The following is a 24,688-nucleotide window of genomic DNA, read 5'->3' as shown; positions in this document are numbered from 1 at the left end:
GATGAGGGCCCTGCCATTTCTGATGCAAAAGAGCTTCTTTTTTTTTTGTCCTGCTTTGCCACCAAGGAGGCAGCCTGGGGTTCAACGATCAAAAGGAGCTATTAACAGGTTTTAGTTTATTCTTGAAAACCCTTATTTATCTTCTCCAGATCCCGTAGACGGCCTTCCCTGAAAGAGGCATCGCAGACAGTCATCTTTGTTGTCCACCGATCAAGATTTTAACCAGAGGATTCTGAAGGCCTCCACAAAATTGCCCAACAATTTAGCTGCTAGGCTGGCAGAATCAAGGGTTGCGCCCTTCATGTAGGATAATGCATCCAAGATATTTGAGACAAGTTGCATAAGCTCTGCCCTGTGAGCGGAATTGTGCAACGTCACCAGGAGTTGTTCCACCCAAGTGAAGTCTCTTTAGCCATGCAAATGGCTGCAAAGGTTGACTTATGTGCTCAACTAGAGATGGAAAAAGAAGATTGCCTAACCTCGTGTCCTTGAAGGATGCCACATTCATAAGAGGAATTGTAGTCACAGTCTGTGAGAATTCCCAAAACTTCAAATCTTCTTTACGGATTTGGGCATTAGTCTGTGTGACACTCAAAACACTTCTGTACGACAGCCATACAAAAAGCCATGGTTTTGGTGAGTGACATTTGTCATTTACTGCTGTATTGCAGAAGAGATGGAGATCATATCACACGCAGTTCCAGTTTGACAGGAGAGGTCGGAAATAATAGGGAGATTGTACATACATCCTGTTGTACTAAGGCCCAGCACAACAAGACCTACATCTACCATCAAGTAGAGGTAACCCCCACCAAACACTGCTTGCCCACACATCATTAAAAATAAACAAAATATCTAGGCTCTGAAATGGGTAGAATAGATGGTAACTGGTTCTTTTCTGCCATCCAATGCTAAATCTTTAAATAAGAAAAACAAATGTAAAACCATGCCTCATGTACGTTCCCCTCCCTGCACAGGTAATGAAGGGCTAGCATCCTGATGGCTTCCAGGTTGTGTCTGTCTTTCTGTAGCAACCTGTAAGGGAAAATGAAAATCTGTATTACTCATTACTATAAACTAGAGATGTTCACTGACCCCCGTGTTTTGCTTTTGGATCTGGATTAACTTCGTGTTTTGGCAAAACCACCCTCGTGTGTTTTGGATCCCTATTTTTTATCTAAAATTATTATTAACCTCAATAACATTAATTTACAGTCATTTACAGTCAATTTTTGTCAAGTGACAAGAGCACTGCTACCCCTCCTGTTTCTGTATGAGCAATGGCACTGGAGAGTGACAAGAACACTGCTACCCCTGTTTCTGTGTGAGCAATGGCGTTGGATCTCCTGGGGAGGGAGGTACTTATGGAATCTAAAACCCGTGAGATCCGACAATGCAACAATGATTTTTTGGCTTGATTCATATCTGAGGACACGCAAAATTACCGACCCGCGAGCCTACTTGGATCCCCTAAGTTCGGGTGGGTTTGGTTTTCAGAAAACCGAGCCCAAGCATCTCTAATTAAAATCCATCACAATGCACATGTACAAAATGCAAACCAGTTTGCAATCTATCATATTCAACAGTTTGGGTGTCAAATCAATGTGAAGAATGAGTCACGTGACGACCGTTCACATAACATGATGCAGTACACCAGTCATTTGGGCCAGAGAAGATTTATGATCTGTGAATTTTTGATTACTTCTAATTAGATGCCTCTTTTTTATGCATTTCCTTAAAACAAACAATGTGTCGTTACGGGCTTGTTAAGTGCGCTCTGTGCAGGGTGCATTTTCACAGCCTGATAGGCTTCGGAATCCTTTATCCCTATGGAAGGTCACTCCCCTCGTTCACAGAGCAACATACGTTAAAGTCCAATGCTCTGTAAGCAGACCGTGCATGAAAATAAAATGCCTGGACCAATGCCTCAAATGGATTTACAAAGCACACAATGTTCACTCTCCTCTACTCTCCGTAATAAGCGTAGTCTCTTCAAAGTGTGAACTGTGCAAGAAAATAAATCATTTGCCTAGACTGTATATTAATATTCCCAGTGCCAAGAACAAATAACATTCGCTTTCAAAACATCTTACTTATCCGGATCTTTCCATGACATATTGTGTGTGCATTATCCGTGGGTGTGTGATATATTCCAGAAGTGCTCAACTTCAGCTTTCAATCCACCCCCAATAGCGCAGGATAAGTGTCCATTGTAAACAAAAGATTAATCATTTCCCTGCAGCAGAGGTCAGATAAGTATCGCAGAGTCATTATATTCTTAACCAAGAACTTACGGACTCATCTTTAACACTGGTGTCTATGTCAAACTAAGTGAGCTGCCAAATGACACACCAAATCACAAGTGTAAGGTATAGTAAAGGGAAAGTAATACAGATATATAGGTAATATAAATTGGTAAGAGCTGTTTTAGTTTTTATTCTCTGTAGTTCTTCTGTGACATACAGAGAGCTGTACAGAGTTTTCATTTATTGACTCTCTGCCCCAGTGGAGCTATTAGTAATGATAGGCTTCTGAATGATCTGGGACTTATACCTCTCACCTCCGTTTAAATAATGATGCAGTAATTATTAAGTTTGATCAACCGGAAAATGTGCTCCAATTACTTTATGGAAACGACCCACCGTGAAATGACTTTGGTTTGTACGTGCTCTCCTGCAACATTTACTAAAGAGATTGCATAATCTTCTAGCTTCACTTCGTGCTTTTTGCCAAGGATTTTATAGCAACTGAGCATGGGTGTTTATATGTTTGCCCTTGGATACAACACAGCTTAGCCCTGTGCAGAGAGCAGTCCTAGGTTAAAGGACAAAGAGTATAAACTCTGCATTATTGACAGAAAATGGCCTGGGAAAAAAAATAAATGTTAGAAATCCCTGGCTGACAACTGATCAGGAGAAGCGGCGGTAACCTGTGGTACTGCCAGTCCTCTCCCACTAATCGTCCTAGTGGCAGACTGCACCGGTATCACACACCTCCTCCTTCTTGCCAATGGTCAGAGCTGCTAAGGTTAAGGCTTCCAACCTAAGGGGCTGATACATACAGGTTTATCATCATTTCTGTGGCTCATGGCATTTTAAATTGTCAGAGCTTAAGGTGTGACCAAAGGTCACTGGCAAAGGCGAGTACCCACTAGGTTTTTTTTTTTTGTTGTTTTATTTTTTTTTACACATGCGCTTTTAATGCTCTTTAAATGCAAGTAAACATGTTTTACAATATAAAACATTCTTTCTGGATTCATCATACCCATTACCATTGTCTTCAGAATGCATGATGTTCTAGTTTTCAAATTTATAGTAAACACATCGGGAATGCCAACAATTATACTTTTAACGCTAGCCTGTCAAAGTGAATGCGTTTAACATGCATACTTGCTAGTGTTAAAAAAAAAAAAACAACAACAAAAAACACCACCTTTGGCCAATAGCTGGTCATTAAACCCTTTAACCCCCTTTCACGTTAAGCGGAGCTGTGACCGGCTGTAAACTCCAATAATTGCTTTTACAATGAAGTGAACGCCACGGTATTTGAGGGGACAAGAAGTGTGATATTTTTAGTTACAAATCCAGCATACAAACACAAACTACAGGGTATTCTAATACATGCTTCAACTACAAAGGATCACCAGCTCAGTGTTTTCAAAATCAGTTAAACAATTTCAATCCATAATTGGTTCTTTGCTGTTTTCCTAGCAACTGAAATGCCACCAGCCCACACATTTCTCAATATCTCTCACTATCTGGAAACAAAGCACTTGACACATTGGTGGGGTGTAAGCTGCATACTGAACCTTAGCGCTGTCTCCGCAGTCTGTTCCCAATCTTGCAAAGCCAATTGTAGCTTCATTTTCTTAATGAGAGCAGGAATAAAGTCTGGATGGTTGGCTATTATTTTGTGCACGGCTTCCAAGGCTCCAGAATAATTCTGTCGCGACTCATAATAGTAAGCCTGCAAACATAGGAAGAAATACATAAACTACCTATGGAATGAAACATTTCATTTGTATTTGTAATAAAAGATAAAAGTAAAACAAAAACTACAATCACTTAGGCCAAGGTGTGTTCTACAGCACTTACTAAATGGACTAGAATGTAGTGACATCACTAATGAGGCCACACCTACTATTCAGTGGTCTGAGCCAATATTCTATTTATATAATGAATAGTGGTTCAGTCGACAAAATGTCACATTGTTAATATACACACACACTAATATATATATATATATATATATATATATATATATATATATATATATATATATATATATACACACACACACACACTACACTTATATACATGCATATAGAAGTAGTGATCATTTAGGCCTATCTGAGCAGAATATATAATTGCAATAGGGTATAATTAAAGTCCCATCATCTACACACAGTGGATACAACCATCATGAGGATTAAGCCCGTCAAGTTACAAGAATGGCTGCCACCACCATTTGCGGTCGATGGGCCCAATTCAAGGGCTCCTGTATTTTTTTGAAACTCAAAACCAAGAGATCTCCCTGATATGTGTTTTCAGTTAAGAAAAGACTTTTGGGCACTCGGTGCTGCACAACAGTTAGAAAAACCTATCTTTATTCAAATGGAAGTTGAAATGAACAGTTCCAGCTCACTCGCACAGTAAATTTACATGCGCGATTTTCTCATGTTTGTGTCCAATCGGAGGTTAAAACTCCTGCCAGTGAAAAATACCCGTTTCAGGATAGGGGTTAATACCTACAGCATGTTTCTCACATCTGTGTTCAGTCCACAAAGTGACAAGAAAAGTGAAGAAAGATTACTAAGTCAACTATCTCAATAAGACATAAATGTGCCCAGTGGCAAGATTTTGAGCTGTCCTGGGACAAAATATGGGCTCTACACGAATGGCTCTCAAGTAGAGTCACCAGGGCTACATATGACCGGTAGTAGGTATTACTACAGGCACCAGCCCTCCCAAGATTCTTATGTGTCTAAAGCCTAACTTGGCAGCGACACTGCAGGGAATGGGACTGGTGAGGAGTCAGCACTGTTTTTATTTTTTTTTATATGTATCTAACCCAATTACAAGCAGACTAAAGTATAAACCAAGAAAAGAAAGGTGGATCATAAACGGGTGGGAAATAGAATGTAATTCCAGTTTAATATTTTGTGTTTTTGAGGAAAGGTTACAAGGACTTTATTTCCTATAACTAATTCAAAGTTATTTCAGTGTCATTGAAACAATAGTAATCCAAATATATTCTCTTCCCAATGTATTTCTTTCAAAACAGTACACCCCAAATTAGATATCACATCTATTGCATAGCTGCCTACTCTCCTGGAATGTGTGGGAGACTACAACATTTCTGGGAGTTCTCCCGGGCTCCCGGGACAGCAGGGATAACGCCTGGATGCTGGTCAGTTCTGTTAGTTAAGTAGAGGGGTGGGACTTAACAACCCCAGAAATTGCCAGGGAGATCTCCCCTCCCAGGAAGGGAGTTCTCACAAGTTGATCTACCCCTTTGCCCATCACTCTCTAAGTGATGGGCATTTTCTTTTTTTTTTCTGACGAAAAAAAGTGCAAAAAGAAGCAGCTATGTTTTAAAGGCAAACTATTGAAACCACATCACTACAAAGATTTCCACAGCTGATTCTACCTGCAAAACACATTGACTTTTATTTTTGGTAATCTTACCTTCCCCATCATAGCGAACGCATCCATTCCATCATGCAGTGCTTCCTCTAAGTACTTCAGAGCCTTTTTAGTATAAGCCTCTCTCCCACAGGACAAATCAAGCCATCCTTTTAAGACCAATCCCTGCAAAACCAGACATTCTAATTTCATTTCCTCTCATCAGACAATAAAGACAGTCTATTCTGCTATGATTTATTCAGAACTAATACAATTCTGTTACTCCACTTCATAAAATGGTTTTTGATGTCAATTTGACATAGAACCGTTTTTAATTCCCCATGGACTACCTGCGTTGAGGAAAAAAACTTAAAAAAAGGAGTCACAAAATTAGCTGAGAATATTCCCATAATGTCCTGTCAAAATATGTTTAACTATGATCTCTTATGCAATTAGTTCATTCATCCCAAGGCTGCTAGTGATTGGCGCTATATACCTGCATGTCATCTTTTCTTGTTAGTTTAATTTAAAGTCATAGGAACATAGCAAAACATCTGACGTTTTGTATTAACCATTACAGCTAATAGATTGATAAGGCTGTAGTGTATAACAGAGCAGTACTACTTACGTCTCGGTCGCCATTGGATATTTTGATCATCCTGTCCACATATTCTCTGGCTTTATCATGGCGTCCCACATGCCACAGGAATAGCCCAGCATAATATAAGGCTCTATGTCCCGCTGTTTTCCGCTGCTCCTTCATTCTCGTTTCCAGCTTCTGAATGGTTACTCTGTCTACATGAACGTAAAGTGACTTGTTCTATCTCAAGATGTCAATTTATATTGCATAGTTTTATATAGAAAATGCAACTTTTGCATTTATTAAGACTGTTTATTACTTACATTATTATATTGTGTACAAATAGGGTAAGTGACTTTAGCATCTACTACTACGGTAGGGAAAAAGGGACTTGAACATCCATAACAATGCCTGCTGCTCTGCAACGTTGGGAAGTAAGGGATATGGTCTAAAATAACCAAATGTAGAAATACCCTTTAAACCATCATGTCAGGCAGCTTAATTATGATTGGCAGGTCATGGTGGGCAATTTAATAGTGAATTACACTGCTGCATAAGCTGTATGAATATAAGGTCACATATAGGCACTTCTGCCTCACAGCACTAGGGTCATGAGTTCAATTCCAGACCATGGCCTTATCTGTGTGGAATTTGTGGGCCTGATTCATAAAGGAAAGTAAGGCAATATATGAGGAAGTTTTCTCCTGGACAAAACCATGTTACAATCCAAGGGGTAGGGCAGCACGATGGCTAAGTTGTTAGCACTTCTGCCTCACACCACTGGGGTCATGAGTTCAATTTCCGACCATGGCCTTATATGTGAGGAGTTTGTATGTTCTCCCTGTGTTTGCGTGAGTTTCCTCCGGATGCTCCAGTTTCTCCCCATGCTCCAAAAACATACTAGTAGGTTATTTGGTTTCTATCAAAATTGCCCCTAGTCTCTCTCTCTCTGTCTGTCTGTGTGTGTGTTATGGAATTTTGCAGTAAGCTCCAACGGGGCAGGGACTGATGTGAATGAGTTCTCTGTACAGCGCTGCAGAATCAGTGTCGCTATATAAATAAATGATGATGATGATGATGATGATGATGAATGGGTGCATATTAGTTTATTATTTTGCAAATAAGTTAAATACTGGCTGTTTTTCACAAATACTTGATAGATTTATTTTTACAAAGCAATTTAAAGTTGATCTAGGACATGGACAAATATAAATCCATCCCCACATTTTAAATTTAGCTCCCCCTCCAAAGCAACATGGTTTTGCCAAGGTTTTGTTTACTTTTCTTAATGAATCAGGCCCTGTATGTACTTCCTGTGTTGCGTGGGTTTCCTCTCACACTCGAAAAACACACTAGTAGGTTAATTGACTGCTACTAAATTGACATTAATCTCTCTCGGTCTGTGTGTTAGGGAATTTAGCCTGTAAGCTCCAATGGGGCAGGGACTGATGTGAGTGAGTTCTCTGTACAGCGCTGCGGAATCAGTGGCGCTATATAAATAGCCGCCGATGATGATATATTTGAAAATGATTATACTACATGACGGTGCATATAATCATGAATTATAGGTAAGTTGTGATGTTTACCTGGACATGAACTTTTCTTGTGAGCATAAATTAAAGCCATAAGAGAACATAGTGAGATATCAGAGTTGTCTTTCATCAATTCCAGTTCATGGATGGACTCCGACACCTGATCTATAGTGAGCAAAATAAACGAGTTATTGGGAAATAGTGGCAAAATTACATTTTTCACAGAGAATAAGAGTTAAAGTATTAATCGAGAATTTCAACAAAAACTGATTACCTTCCATTAACATCCCAAAGGCCCGGAAAAAAAGAAGTACAGGATCGTTAACATACTCCTTGAGACCCTCATTAGCTGAGGTTTGAACATGATGAAAGTACTTTTCCTGGCAATAATAATTTATTAATGCCTAAAAAGAGGAAACAATAACTATAGTAAGTTTGTGGCTTTTTTTCTGGAAATCCCCAGTCATTAAACATTCATATTACTTTAAAAATATCATCACATTGTTATTTCAAAGAGGTATCTTGAATTCTGAGTAAAAACACAGTATACGCTATGATGAAAATGAGTGGAAAATATGTTCACGACCTGAAGAAAAGCACAGGATACTGATAGAGGGGGCTCCCTCTCTGCCTTTTGTGAAACAATAACTGCTAATTTTACAAGAATCGCTTGAAAAGATTATGGCCTGAGAATGGAGGGTATATACAGACTTCTATACAAGGAGTGGACAAATAATCTATTGCCACGAGCCAGTCAGGCTTGTCTAGGAGCCCAATGATCTTTTAGAGTGGGCCTATCACCTACACCCAGTGAAAACAGTCATTTTGTGGGCTGAGCTACTATGCTTGAGAACGTAGCTAATTAATTCATGAATATAGGTCTGATGAATATTAGTTAGGGGGGCATAGGCAAACCGAGGGGGGGGGGGGGGGGGTTCCTGGTGCCTGGAAAGCCCCCTCCAAGCATGGGGCACTGTATAATTGAAGTGGCTGGACCCTGTCCCCACTTCACAAGGCTCTGCTTGAAAAGGGAGAGCTGCGTGCATCTAACAGTAGTGCATGCAGCATTGCCCATGTATATTATAGGAATAGGTAGAGTTGGAGAGCAGCCAAGCACTGTCTGAAATTATAGCCACGCCCCCCATGCATGCTGGTCACGCCCACTGGCGGTGCAGTGTGGAAACCCCCCTCTACAAATTCTGCGTTTGCCCATGGAAGGGCCTCAGTGATGACATTGGTTCTTGGCATATAGGTTCCAGCCTACAACATGTATGCCTCCACTGTGTTTAGGTGAAAGGTCCACTTCAAAGAGGAGAATCGAGCATCCATATCCATAGACCTCAACATAAATTATTCTTTAAAGTTAGTGGACAGCAGTAATTGTTTAAGAGCATCAGCTACCTGGCTGTATATGTCTGCTTGTATGACACTGTTTAAATGAGGCCATAATTTCCTTTTAATCATCATTTGTACAATCTTTTTATATGCATAGGACAAACAATACTGACACAAACACATAGCAAACTATCATCATCATCATCATTTATTTATATAGTGCCACTAATTCCGCAGAGCTGCACAGAGAACTCATTCACATCAGTCCCTGCCCCATTGGAGCTTACAGTCTAAATTTCCTACTATAGACACAGACAGACAGACAGACAGACAGAGACTAGGGTCAATTTTTTTTTTGATTGCAGCCAATTAACCTACTAGTATATTTTTGGAGTGTGGGAGGAAACCGGAGCACCCAGAGGAAACCCACGCAAACACAGGGAGAACATACAAACTCCACACAGATAAGGCCATGGTCGGGAATCGAACTCATGACCCCAGTGCTGTGAGGCAGACGTGCTAACCACTACGCCACTGTGCCTGAGGACCGGCTGTCTCTTTCCCCGCATCAGCATGAGGACCGGCTGTCTCTTTCGCTCCACCAGCATGAGGACCGGCTGTCTCTTTCGCTCCACCAGCATGAGGACCGGCTGTCTCTTTCCCTCCACCAGCATGAGAACCGGCTGTCTCTTTCCCTTTACCAGCATGAGGACCGGCTGTCTCTTTCCCTGCACCAGCATGAGGACCAGCTGTCTCTTTCCTTCCACCAGCATGAGGACCGGCTGTCTCTTTCCCTGCACCAGCATGAGGACTTATGAGAAGCGTGCAGCATTTTTCCAGCATCTTTAACAGCATCTAGGGCTAAACGCTACTCAACAAATGCTTATGTTTAGTGTGTCAGACTGTCTAGACAGTTTGTTGTTACATGTAACTGTTAATCACCATACAATCTTAAATCAGTCAGGACTATTGATTGTTTGCTGGCACTCAATGAGCAGAACAGACAATTCAATCTACACTTACAAGGCACTTGAGTAAGTGGTAACATAATTGTGACATACGCTATGACGCAGCTAGATGCAGGGAAGATACAACCCATGCCAGCATCTATAGACACTCATAACATTGATCTAATGCTGCAGAGGTGCAGGCGAGACATGGAACAAGTCATCATGTACTAATCTAGACCCCTGGGTGAAAAACAATATGAACAAATGATTTTTTTAAAAAAACAAATTACAATAATGGTTCCTGTCTACTTCTCGTTTATGTGCAATCTGATAAAACTAGGTCACCCATTCAGGCAGATACTGAAGTATTTTTGCATTGTTGTTAAGCACTTAACAAGATGCCATTTCCAGTTATGTGTCAGCGAGCATACTCAAGATGTTGATGATGCAAGTACCAGGTATACATTCATGCACCCAACACTTGCATCATTATAATTGGGTTTAAGGTATCTAGGATCATGAGAAACTCTGATTCAAATACCAATGTTAGCTGCTTGTAACAATTTAATTTTAATATCAATCTGAATAAAGATGTAAGCACTAAATATACTAAAATCGTTGTTAATAACTATAATAACAATAAAAACAAAGTTTATGGGAGTGGACGTTTTTATATAATAGAGTGTAAATGATTCAGTGCTCTAAGCAATAACAACCCATAACATGCTGTATCTCAATAACTAGACCAGTGTTGGCAAACCTGTGACACTCCAGGTGTTGTGAAACTACAAGTCCCAGCAGCTTATTGCTGGAAGGGCATGCTGGGACTTGTAGTTTCACAACACCTGGAGTGTCACAGGTTAGCCAACACTGAACTAGACAGAGATGTAAGCAGGTAGGTGCACTCAGCGTTTCCATCACAGGGATGTACGTGCTCCCACCTGAGTATTGCAGGCGGCAGTATCTGCAGCCATGATGCTGCTCTGCCCGGGAGATGTCTCACACACACATTCTGGTCTCTGGATCGGAACACCGAGGAGAAGCTGTGGACCAATCCTTAGCTCCGCCCTGCGCCCCTCCTACCGGACATACGTAACTGTCCCTCCTAACAACGGGGACGGCCATTTTCATGGAGACATAAATGGTGCCCAACACGTCATCGGTAATCTATTTTTTTCTCAATGTCAGAACGCCGATTGTAACACACTAGAGTAAAATAGTATATACTAACTACACTATTAGTTGTCTTCACTTCTCTCAAAGGAGTCGGACATTTTAACAGAGACTGATTTACTGTAGCAACTAGCAATATATTGTAATAGGTAGAGCGTTATTTCGAGAATTTGTCCAACTAGTGCCCTACCTATAATATTATTGCCGAAGCTAGTTGACCTGGAAAAAATGTATGAAGCCAAGGTAGCGTGTGGCAATACTACTGTGTAAATTTACAGGGCGTGCTGGCACTTGTAGTTCCACGATGCTAGAGAGCTACAGGTTAACCAATAGTCTGTATAAATTGCGGAAATAGCTATAGCAGTAGTGTATCTCAAATATTGCAAAACTGTTGTTATTATTATTTGCTATCATTATTATTATTTTTTTCTAATTGAAATGCACCATTAATTAATTCATAACTAATACTGGGCTCTGATGTACTTACCTAATACCATGTATGTAAACTAGCAAAGCCATGACTAGGACAAGTCTATTCAGGAAGCAACATAAATATTTTTATGGTAATATATAACTTTATTAATTCTATTTTCTTATTTCGTTTTTTTTTGTTTTGTTTTTGGCTGTTTGCCCTTTACAAACCATCTGTTTTTCTTAGTAAAAAGGTAGTTGGATAGAGATGCATGAGCATATGGGGAACACTTACCCAAAGCTTCCTGGTGTGTAATAGAAACAGATGCTAAATGTTAGCATTTAGCGCTTGTTTCACAGTGCTTAGTAAACAAGTGAAGCACTGAGAAAACATCATACTATGATATATTAATAAGTACACACAAGCATTGGCAAAAGTGTTTATATTGCATTCAGTAGTTTCCTTGTTGAATGAACACTCCTTGCTGTTTTGTGTATTGGGACTTGTTAAAGTCCCTGTAGAATTCCATAGGAATGGACACTAACCACCTACATTGCATCCAAAGAAGGTCTATGTCATAGTTGCTGACTTTTCAGGCCTGTCCTCTGTGAGATGCAGAGGTTATCTCCATGAAGTCTATGCTAAAGGGATTTAATGAGGCAACATGTGTCATAATGCTCTGTCCCCCTGCGACGCGATAATACAAATAGCGTCCCACCTCCGCTGTGGGTGTAGAACAATGCCATGATTTGCCTCATCACACTGGGTTTAGCCCACTGCTTCTTTGTCTGGTCTGGCTTCAGGGACATTTTCAGATTCTATCTGGAATCCATGAGATCATCCATTATGTCGGAAGTCTCCTAGACCTTCCTGGAGAGTCAGCAAGAATGGACTATATAGCTTTATTTTAGCATTCTCAATATACCTCTACCCAAAATTCTGATTTCTGACGGTGAATGCTTTGCTGTAATAATAGAATTAAAACTTTATTTGTTGTTTAAAAAACTAACATCAAAATAAATAATAACACCTGCTGTGTTTTTCAAACACTTTTAGGTTCCCACACCTTTGTGTATTCACTGATAATCTGGATTAATGACCCTTATGTTATGACAGTGTTCTTGCCTTCTGTCTGTCCTGACTCCTTGCTGATGCTGGCTCCCTGAAGTCAAGAGATAAGGAGTGCACAAAATCTCTTTGTCTCTGGTTTCAAAAAGGACTTAATCATTCCAGATAACACTGATTGGAAGCCCCCTCCCCAACTTAACTTGTTTGCTGTTTTTGTAGGTATTCAGACCGACCAGGATTTTCAGTTAGAAGTGACCAACCGACATTACAACAAGGCCTGGATATTGTAAAGGTAGTGGGCCAAGCAGAAGTAAGAATGTCTAGTGGGCTTAAAATTTACGTCTCCTAGCTAACATATCTCAAGGTCTGTATGCAGAAAATATGATGCATCTCAAATGGCTTGCTTAAGCACACTTTTAGTGTACTGCACCTGCATGTTAATGCCCCTGATCATGTATCTGTAAATACGGATGCAAAAAATTGGAAATCTAATATTAAAATCTAATGATAAACTGTAACCGAAACAAAGAAACAAAAAATACCTAAGCACAACAACGGGTAACTTTTAGTACAAAATCCATGTTTTGGAAACACATTTCGCTATGCATAGTCCCACAAAAGGAATATTGTGATATTTAGTATAAGAAAAATCACACCCAGAAGTCAGCCGGTTGGAAAATTCACTGCTTCATTAGTTATGGAAAAGCACTGATTACTGCAGGATATCAGAAGATGGTCCAGGAAAACTAGCCACAATATTGAGTATCTTCTTTTAGGAATCACACACATCCTGCACATTCACGGAATTATAGTTTTTGCGGTTACAAAAAGATTCTTCCATTCCGTGCAGTGGTCTGAGTGCCACAAGAGTGCAATCGATAGCATCCCAGGGAATAAAATAACATTCTAGCCTTCCACCGCTCAGTCTCGCCGTGCGAAAAAAAAATTATTTGAGGGCAGCATGGTGGCTAAGTGGTTAGCACTTCTGCCTCACAGCACTGGGATCATGAGTTCAATTCCCAACCATGGCCTTATCTGTGTGGAGTTTGTATGTTCTACCCGTGTTTGCGTGGGTTTCCTCCTGGTGCTCTGGTTTTCCTCCCACACTCCAAAAACATACTAGTAGGTTAATTGGCTGCTATCAAAAATTTAACCTATTCTCTCTCTCTCTCTCACTCTCTCTGTATGTGTGTGTATGTTATTGAATTTAGACTGTAAGCTCCAATGGGGCAGGGACTGATGTGAATGAGTTCTCTGTACAGCTCTGCGGAATCAGTGGCGCTATATAAATAAATGGTGGTGATGATGAGAGGTATGTTTTTTGTTGCTGTTATGACCTGGACACAGACAAAGGGTTGGCTGTGAAAAACTTGTTACAGTTGCCAGTGTTGGCTAAAAAGTTCCAGATGCAAGAAAATGTAGTATGTTGAGTTAAATTGTTGTGTGTATATATATATATGTGTTATATATGCAAAGTATTGTCATTTTCGGAATAAGTTTGCTGTGTTTATATCAAACAGTTATTATCATCATCACCATTTATTTATATAGCGCCACTAATTCTGCAGCGCTGTACAGAGAACTCACTCACATCAGTCCTTGCCCTATTGGGGCTTGCAGTCTAAACTCTCCTAACACACACACACACATTAATTTGTTAGCAGCCAATTAACCTACTAGTATGTTTTTGGAGTGTTGGCGGAAACCCACGAAAACACGGGGAGAACATACAAACTCCTCACAGATAAGGCCATAGTTGGGAATTGAACTCATGATCCCAGTGCTGTAAGGCAGAAGTGCTAACCACTTAGCCAATGTGCTGCCCATGATGGCTAAGTGGTTAGCATTTCTGCATTACAGCACTTGCACCTTATATTTATCAACGGGTGAATGAAAGTCCCATTGCTGGTGAAAACAGTAGTTTTCAGCGGCATTACGATTTATTTTTGCTTCACTCATTACATCATAGCGGTAACATCCAGCAGGGCATTTTGTTGCCATTCACTGAAGAAGCCTATTTATCAAGAATGGCTGCAGTACTTGTACAGCTGTGATACCTGTTCAGTAAATACCATCTCGGGTTGGATTTATCAGAAAGAGGAACCGAAGGAGATCATTTATTACTGCTATAATTTTTCCAGTTATTATTTCAGCCCTAAACATGTTGAAATTAAAATTAATCATAATATAATATAACCTTTATATTATACTTGCCTTGTTATTTATATATATATATATATATATATATATATATATATACATACATACATACATACACACATACTTTTCACCGCAGTAACCATCATAATGATAAATGGAGCCCAGAATAGTGAAATGATATACAACTGAATCAAATGATACTTAGTTCTCTCATTTATTATTTATAAACACATCAAGATATAAAATAAAATAAATTATAGTAGGTACATTCCACATGCTCTACATAAGCTGATATTTCCTCATTAAAGCTGATAATGTATGAACTGCGTTTCACCAATGCACGTGTGCAGGTTCCCCATAACTGGGAGTAGGGTCAGTATGGCTGTGAGGGGCCCAGAATAGGGGGCCCGGACAGATCCTACCATCTGTCTGGGCCCCCCGGTCTCTCCGGGCCTCCTAGCCCGGCCGCCTGTCTTCTGTCAGGTATCTTAGCGGCTCCCAGACACAGATAGGCTGGGGGCGCACAACGCGGCGATGTCATCACTGCGCGGCCCGCTGCATCGTGGCGGCACAATAAGGGAAGTAGCGTAATTATATAGGAAAAGAGGAACCTACAGCATGTTGGAGCGTGTACTGTTATGAGGAAGGGGGGGGCATGTACTGTAATGAGGGTTGGGATGAAGCATGTACTCTGATAAAGGAGTGGGTCACGTACTGCAATGAGGGGGGCATGTACTGTAATTAGTGGGGACATGTACTGTAATGAGGAGAGGGGTGGAGGCAGAAATGTACTGTGATGATGGGAGGGAGACGTGCGGCGATGGGTGAGGGTGGACATGTTCTGAGACGGGGGAAGGGGGAGCATGTATGGCTATGGGGGGGACTACCAGATTAATTAGTACTGAGCTCCATAGTTTCTAATGGCAGCCCTGCACATCCAATAGCTTTGCAGGTTTTTGCAATGGGATTGGATTTTTCACACCCACCTATATTTTTGTATAGGGGAACAACCAGGTTTGTTAGTATGACGCTTTTCATGCGGAAATGGCCACAAATACATGAACAATGCGTGAACTGAATCATCTGAAGTAAAAACAATACAAATACTTTCATGGGTGACTCCCACCCGCAAGGGCTAATAGAATTCCCTCCTTGGTCCGTATACAGAAACGTGTTGCCGGAATGAGGCCTAAACTGATGTATACCAAAATCTTGGAAAACTGTTTCAAGGTACAAATTTCCACAACCTCCCAGCAATAAAAGTGTAATATATATCATGTTTATCTCCTTGGTCGTTTTAGGTATATTTACATTGTTTGTTCATTTTTATATACTGTGTAATAATTATGTTCTTTATTTTAAATAAACAGTTAATAATGTGTACAAATGGCCTTATACTAACTGAACGGGAATTTCTCATGTACAAAGAAATTTTAGTATTTAATGAGCAGGAAGACGGATGAGAAGCGAGTGTTCCCTTCCCCCTCTGCTCATCTTAGTGCTCATTCTGTATTCCACGCATTAACATGCCAGAGACAATCTTGTCTACGGATAACGAGTCCCCTTTTCTAGTGGTTTTTCAAATACAATTACTGCATTTCCCTTAAGTATGTGAAACCTTAATCAGATTTTTCAGAAATCTGTATGTATGCCAATGCCCCGTGCAAAAGGAATAGTTTTATGGAAAAATTCACAGATGTAAGAGTCAACCGATGACTGGTAGAAACCTAGTATTTTTTAATTGTTATTAAAGAATCCCCCCTTCCACCCCAGTTTCCTGCATCTAGCACACCTGCACCAACCAATCCCTCTGTTTTTTATCAGCTTATTGTAGAGTGCATTAGCACATGGACTTGGAGCATGCATTCATTATAATAATGTCGCTGTAAAGGAGACAATCTATGCTGGGTTTGTTTGGTTTTTAAAAACCCCAGTATAGCACTACCTATTAGTTTAGAATACTACAAAACTGTGACAATATTACTGTAAGGTTGATTAATACAAAAATTAAGACATACTGGGGCATATTCAATATACCCTAATAACGGTAATAGTTTTAACGCCGCGGGGATTTGGAACAATTGAATATGCCCCACTATAAATACAAAATCGCCTTGTTAATCACCTTCAAACCTATAGTAAATTGGATTTCATTGTTTACATGTAGAGTAATATTTAAAAAAATATAATTCTATTGTTATTGTGCAGATCAGGGAAGTGATTATGCAACTGTGTATTTTTTAACCAGATTTTAACTGTAGCCTTGAACAAGACTTCACTCCCCACAATATGTGTGCCTTCTCTTAAGAGGTCCATGATGGGCTGGCCTAGGTTGAATGGAGGAATAATAATATTAAATTACTATGCAATAACTTGCTTATTCTGGAGAAGTCTGGTTCTAATGACAATGTCAGTAATAGAATGATGAGCGTGAAGGGCGTTATAACATTGCCTGAGTACAGTAATTATTATTATTATCATTTATTTATATACCGTCACTAATTCTGCAGCGTTGTACAGAGAACTCACTCACATCACCCTGCTTTATTGGAGCTTACAGTATAAATTCCCTAACACACAGACACACACACAGACTCGGGTCAATTTGTTAGCAGCCAATTAACCTACTGGTATGTTTTGGAGTGTGGGGGGAAACCGGAGCACCCGGAGGAAACCCATGCAAACACTGGGAGAACATACAAACTCCTCACAGATAAGGCCATGGTCGGGAATTGAACTCATGACCCCAGTACTGTAAGGCAGAAGTGCTAACCACTAAACCTCCATGCTGCCCCAGTAATGGCGTGTTTTTGCAAATGTGGCTCATGCAGACATTAAGAAACGTGTTGGAGGTGTATCTTTTGCTATAGGGCAGGGACAAATACTTGCTGATGCAGAGGCAGATGCATCACGAGATGTGTACCGATCATTTCCCGGTTCTCATCCTACTTATCAAGATGTTCCTTAAGTATTGATTTATCTGGGTGCACCTCCTCTTCATTTTCTCTATCAATTATAGTGCCACAAGGCTCAGTCTTAGGACCTCTGCTCTCTATCTGTACCCCTTCTCTTTGAAAACTACATGAAAAAACAGGCAGTATTTAACTTATGTGCAAAACAGAATACTAATTTGCACCCCTTGCATTGTAACATCGTTTTGTCCAGGAGACTAAAATAAGAAATTTCTCATGTTAAGAACCTTAATATTATATATACATATATATACACACACACACACACACACACACACACACACACACACAGTGTTACACCATTGGGTGCCTCTTTCTCACGTTATATATATATATAAATAAATCATGAGAAAGAGGTACCCAATAATGTAGCACTGTGTATGTGTATGTGTGTATATATGTGTGTGTGTGTGTATATGTATGTATATATATATATATATATATATATATATATATATATATATATATATATATATATATATATATAAATTATATGATCCCCGGTAAGATGAAACCCACTCACTCAGCAATCTAAAAGTTCCTTAATGCTCTAGCTTTCAACAAAAAAAAACCAAAACAAGTTGAAACCAAGAAGATAAATGTCATCTTTATTCTTTGGCAGGGCCGGATTAAGGAAATGGAGGCCCCTGGGCTAAGAGGCCCTTCATTCCCCCGCGAGGCCCCCAATGTAAGCCGCCCGCCGTCCCCCGTGAGGCCCCCCCCCCCCCAAGCGCTTACCTGTCAGTGCAGTTCTCCGTCCCCGGCGCGCTGTAAGCTCCTTACTGAGGAGATCTTGCGAGAGTTCATGAACTCTCGCGAGATCTCCTCAGTAAGCAGACTACAGCGCGCTGGGGACGGAGGACTGCACTGACAGTGCTCAGCAGCATTGATCGGGCCGGGGGCGCCCCCGCCCCAATCAATAATGCTGCTGAGGACTTTGAAGGGCCCCCTGGATGCCAGAGGCCCCTGGGCTATAGCCCAGTTACACATCGGGTTAATCCAGCCCTGTTCTTTGGGCTTATGTGTTTTTATCGTGTGTCAAACAAGATGACCCAAAGTAAATATTTAGAAAAATGTAGGACAGCGTAATGAAACAAAGTTTGACTACAGCAAGAATTAGTAAACATATTTTAAAAATAATTTAAATAAACAAATATCAGATGTAAAATTACAATTAGATTTTTTAAAAATATTATATTCCACATCTAATAATTTGCTGAATTTGTAAAATTTACACTAGATGTATGCACAAATACAAGCAATGATCACGGTATAGTTAAATAATATGCTCCAAATATAAATTAATTGTTTATGTTATTTACTAACAGTTATTTATATAGTGCCTATATATTATGAAGTGGTTTGCAGAGAATATTTAATCATTCACATCAGTCCCTGCCCCAGTGTAAACTGTTTAAAATGAAAGCTGATTATTTTTATAATAGTTATATATTTTGTCAAGTAGCTGAGCATATATTTTCAAAATATTCAGCATATAACAATAAGTCAACTTACCATACACCTGATATTTATACACAGCCATTTAGAGGGCTGAACCAATATCTATTACAATCCATTTCATAAGAAACTATTGACTTTACTCATTCGTGATATCTTTAATCCCTTATGAACTGCTAAATTTCATTGGCTTCAAAGCCAATAATAGCCACAGAGATGAGTCTGTTTTACATGTACTCTATAAAGACTGCTTGATATCCCTCAAGTACATATAGAAACAATGTGATTGGACAACACTGTAGTCTAATGGATAAAGGAAGTGGAAAATTCAGCAGCACTGGTGTTATTAGTAAAATTCTAAAATAGCTGAAAACTATACTACATCATAGTTTTGGGAAAATGTTGAATGCTCACATATGATGCATTCAAATTTATGTATTAATTTCCTTGTTCAATAATTGCTCATATGGTAGGATAAACATTTATATTATTCTGAATAACAGATCAGATAAAGAGGTATAAAGTACTGCATAATAACGCTGAGTAATTATTAATGGTTTAAAATTTTATTTAACTTTATTTGGTTATACTTATATTTGAAGACAAATCAGTTGAGTGCTTTTTTTTTAATACAGAAGAGCACTTAAAAAAAAGAAAAACATTATTTTTTTGTTCCCAGAAAAGAGAAAGAAGCTCACATTTGAGATTGATAACATAACATTTGCAGATATGTTGCAAATCATTGTTGAATTATATTCATTGGAGAGAGCAAAAAATAATAAATATAGTGCAAAGACAACAAATTCAACAATTAATTTCAGTGAAATCTACCATGTAACTCACATTAGACTATTGGATGTAACAATATGTGAACACTTGAAGAACAAATGAGAAAAAAAAATAGTAGTCAAATACTGAGTTAGTTGCAATTTTTTTTCCACTTCATTAATTTGCATGCATGACCTACCAGTAAAATATGCTTGCATGCATTTAATGTATACATAACTTGAATTAAAGTTAAAAAAGTATGCATTTATTGTATAAAATCTTAATATGTAACAAAACTAGTAAAAAAAAACAGTAACTTGATATGTAACAAAAACAGTAAATTTAGGGAACCTACTCAATGTATGTTGTATAATAAATCTCCAAGTATTCATATATCAAAAATATATGTGCATGTAAAAACATTTGCTATATTTTTTAAGCCAGAAAAAGAATGTAGCATGTGAACTATGACTTAATAACTTTTGGAAAATAATTATTTTAATGTACTGTGGTTACAAACTGTTGATCAGTAATATTGACCAATATAATATATATTTTCATTTAAAATTCCATGTTAATGTATTAATATTTTTGCTATATTTTTCTTTTTTTTTCAATCTGTTCTTAAATTTTGTCTTTTATTATAAATGTAATTAATCTACCGGAGGCATAAATCTGAATTTATTTTTTAAATTAAAGTCAATCACGTAAATGTGCAGAAAAACCTTTGGAATGCTACAAGATGTGATATTTTGTAAAACTAAGAAACAAATATTGTATGGCACCACTTATAATGCTTCTAATGATACACTTATGAAAGAGGATAAGCACAAAATATATTATTATTTTACTGCATGGAGTGCACATATTAAAATCACATACAGCATACAGCCAATCAGAGTAATGGATATTGTGACAAATATTAAAAAATTTCTATATATCTGCATGTGTTATAGTATAATTGGAATGCTAAAGTTTTAATTTACTTCGTATGAACGTAGTTAACATTTTTGTAGGATGATCACAAACTTCCATAAAATGTTTCCGTTTATGCCACTGTGTTTTGGATCTGAGACCACAAACCATGTTTCCACATTTTTGCAATTGGTAAACCACTTACAACATCTTGTAAAATAGACGATGCAGTTAAGAATACTCTAGTTTTCTCTTTTTACAGCAGTAATATGGCAAAAATACCATAAACCTTAATAGCTTGGTGTTTGAAAGAGCATACAAATATATAAATTAAAATGAATAGCTAGAAATCAACTGTCAGTAAGTTTAGAAATATGAAAATGAATAAATAGAGCAAGATGATGAAAAAATTAAAACACAGTACAAGAAAATGTAAATAGACATATTTTATGACTTATTTTCCATAATTTATTCATAACAATTATTTTTTTCCTTAAAAAAATTAAGAATTATGCTAATAGTTTAGTAGTTTCTTTATAGACGCCTAACTAGTATTTTTATATTCAGTTCTTTTTAAAAAGGTAAATGCAAAAAATGTAATTAAAAACACAAATATGTTTTTTTTATTGATTATAATGTTAAGCTACGTTTTTAAAAGTTATACTCCATTTTTCTCTAATGTGTTATGGAATAACCCAAAATGTTTTTGTCCACCATATGTTGTACTATATTGATGTATTTTGACTAACTAATTGTGAGCCTCACACATGAACGTTGAATTTACAATTTATTGAGCATTTGTAGTCATCACAAAGTTCTCTAGGGAGTTTCAAGGGTGTCTTGATAGTGTCACTAGGTTGTCCACACAGTGTAATTATAAATTCAAACAGCATTGTCTAAACATGTGTATTTTACTAACAATTTTTCATCATTACTTAATGTAGAAATCATTAGGTGCAAAAAGTAAAAGGAAACTATCATGATTATGATTTTTTTTAATATGCTGTGTAAACTTGCTGTTAATTGAACATTGTACTGTATTTAATTCTTATTATATGCATAAGTGTTTATGATAGTAATGTGTGGTATGCTGTTCTTCCAAATTCCGTATATTGGTTTGTAAATGATTACAGCAGGTTTAAAATGTCATAATAAGCTGTCCAGGTAACATCAGTTTAATAACCATGATGGGTGCAAAAAAAACAAAAAACTAAATTATGCATTTACTAATAAAAGAAAAACAGGTATGAACGTATTATAAGATATAAAATAAGTACCACGTTCAAAAATGATTATTTTGCTTGAATAAATATATATTTATTTCAAGATAATTTCCAGTTTAATAATAACACTGATGTAGTTAAAATAAGTGACCATTTGGAGAAAAACATTTTTGAAAATGTTACTATTTTGTGACAATCTTCTGTATTAAACTGTGGCAAAAACAATCTCTCTGTAAAAATGAGTGTGACTAGTAATATTTTTGAATAACTATTCTAATTTTTGTAAGTATCTTTCTCATTTAAACTTTTATTGTTAATATTAAATCAAGCATTTGCAATATGAGCTAACAAATGTACAATAAATCAGCTGTCAAAAAATTATATAATTTATATAATTTTAACAGTATCAAAGTATAAATATTTCATAGTAAAAAGAGTAAACAGGATGAATAAATACAATGACTTAACACATGTTCTTTTCTTTCTTGCTTATGGAAAAAATAAAAAAATGTTGAAATAAATATTTCAACCAATGTAACATCTGTTCATGTTTACCCCACCACATAACTTTAAAATATTATAATGTATCATTTATATGTCATATGATCCTTTCTATAAATGTCATTTTCTTTATAACAGAGGGTTAAGTTTAAAGTATGTATTATGTAAAAGAAAATATTAATTCATCCATCTACTAAGCTCATATTTAATTTTCTTTCTTTGCAGCTTCTGTTTATATTAAACATTTACATTTATCAATAATATGATTTTATTTAAATTATTTATATTTAATAAAGCAATTATTACCATATATTTGGAAAATGTTTTAAACTATAAACTATGTCAATGTGTTATGTACATATTGTAGCGCAATGTGAATGCTAGTCAAGACATCTCTCATGTACCATTATTTAAGAGAATCCACCAGTGATTACTTAATGAAACTGTAATTTTATTAAGCTGTGCATTGATACTTACCTATATGTTATTAATAATTTAATAAGGGTGAACATTTGATATAAAGAAACATTATACTAATTGCATGGTAAAATTTATCATATCAACTTTTAGAATGTTAAATGATAACCCTGTTTATAGTACAGCAAAGTGTAGCAAAAAAGAGCATACTTATCTGATATTCATGTAACTTATATACAAGACATTATAAATCAATCAAAGAGGAACCCTTTTTATAAAGTGTAACAGTATTTATGTTTATGGTATATTTCCAGTCCCCAGTTTATGTTTGTTAAAATGTATTTTTATAGTCAGACATGGAATATAAAATGTATCCTTTTATAGTCATACATGGAATATAAAATGTATCCTTTAAAAGGCAACTCGCTTAAAACTAAAAGTGTCCATAAAATGCCCTAGTGACAAAGTTATTAATTCATGATTAGCAGGTCAGCTTCGATCCAGCACACTTCAAATATATTACTCTACGTATGTGGTACTATAATACAACTCTTTCTTGAACTTTTATAATTTTATGAAAATTAAAATGTCACAATAATGACATTGTAGTGACAAGGAAATATAGAGGATTGATTATAAAAGGATAATGTTTCAAACTCGGCACCCTAATGCCCATGATGATTTCTTAACATATTATATGGACTGTAGCAGTATCACCTTGCACGTTACAGTACTAAAAGTCTGCCCTCCTTTACTCAGCTCAATTGAGCTTGGAATACAGTCTGTTCCACTGGCGTCCACAATGCTCATGTTACCTGAGCTTAATCTCCTATAACATCTGTTATGCGCTGATTATAATTTAATAATGTCTGACACCATCCTACTGCTCAATTTAAAACAAAAAAAAAATTAAAAAGCGAAACTAAGGATAATTGCTTTGAAAAATGAATGTACAACATACACTAAAGCATTTGTAGTATTGTAGTATAGGTTAAATGAAAGGAATTTTAGAGTGGAATATTTTAAAAAAACAATAAAATTATTATTCATATGATATGCTCTTTATTACAAATATATTCTATATTCTTACATGGGACATATCTATATTGAGGTGTTTATTCTTAAAGTGGTTGTGACTCCTTTCTTTATTTAATAGAGACAGATTTGGTGGAAGCCAAATATATTTCATGCCTTTGGGACAACACACCTAAAAATGTTGTACAGCTGTTGCACAGTAACAACATTATTGCTGTGTAGAGCTCATATTCAAGCATATGACGATTTAGTTGATACTGTATATGTTGAAGCAAGCACTATAGCAGTTTCTGCTCCACTTAAATAATTGTAGACTAATTAGCAGTAACTAATTAACAAGGTCAATTGACCTTAAATTGCCTAAAGATTTGAAACCGAGGTTTTCATAGTGAAATTGTTGGTAATTTTTTGGTATTTATGTAGCTTGTTGCCACTTTATATAACCAAAGTGTCACAATATATACAATAACTACTTGTTTGAACCTTATATAAAAATAAACAACTACCAAAATAAGCTGTCCATTAATTATGGTACATAACCCAAACATAATTAAAGTAGCCAATA

At 37.2% G+C, this 24,688-nt stretch overlaps 1 protein-coding gene across 2 annotated transcripts in view; it reads right to left on the bottom strand.

The window, feature by feature from the left end:
- TTC21B (tetratricopeptide repeat domain 21B) overlaps nt 1-11,095 on the bottom strand; it is a 57,516-nt gene extending 46,421 nt beyond the window's left edge. Inside the window, exons 1-7 of one of the 2 annotated variants that reach the window (XM_075180726.1) lie at nt 10,963-11,095; nt 8,011-8,140; nt 7,791-7,901; nt 6,253-6,419; nt 5,688-5,810; nt 3,809-3,966; nt 951-1,035 (exon numbers count right to left, since the gene is read on the bottom strand). In XM_075180726.1, coding sequence (XP_075036827.1) covers nt 951-1,035; nt 3,809-3,966; nt 5,688-5,810; nt 6,253-6,419; nt 7,791-7,901; nt 8,011-8,140; nt 10,963-10,995 — 807 coding nt within the window. In that variant the 5' untranslated portion in view covers nt 10,996-11,095. The remainder of the gene's footprint in view (nt 1-950; nt 1,036-3,808; nt 3,967-5,687; nt 5,811-6,252; nt 6,420-7,790; nt 7,902-8,010; nt 8,141-10,962) is intronic. The other variant, XM_075180727.1, reaches the window with a different exon arrangement.
- Between the last annotated feature and the right edge of the window lie 13,593 nt (nt 11,096-24,688).

The sequence above is a fragment of the Mixophyes fleayi genome, chromosome 7 (genome assembly GCF_038048845.1).
Source record: "Mixophyes fleayi isolate aMixFle1 chromosome 7, aMixFle1.hap1, whole genome shotgun sequence".
Lineage (NCBI taxonomy): Eukaryota > Metazoa > Chordata > Amphibia > Anura > Limnodynastidae > Mixophyes > Mixophyes fleayi.
The sequence above is the reverse complement of the archived record's forward strand: the minus strand, read 5'-3'. Positions and strand labels throughout refer to the sequence as shown.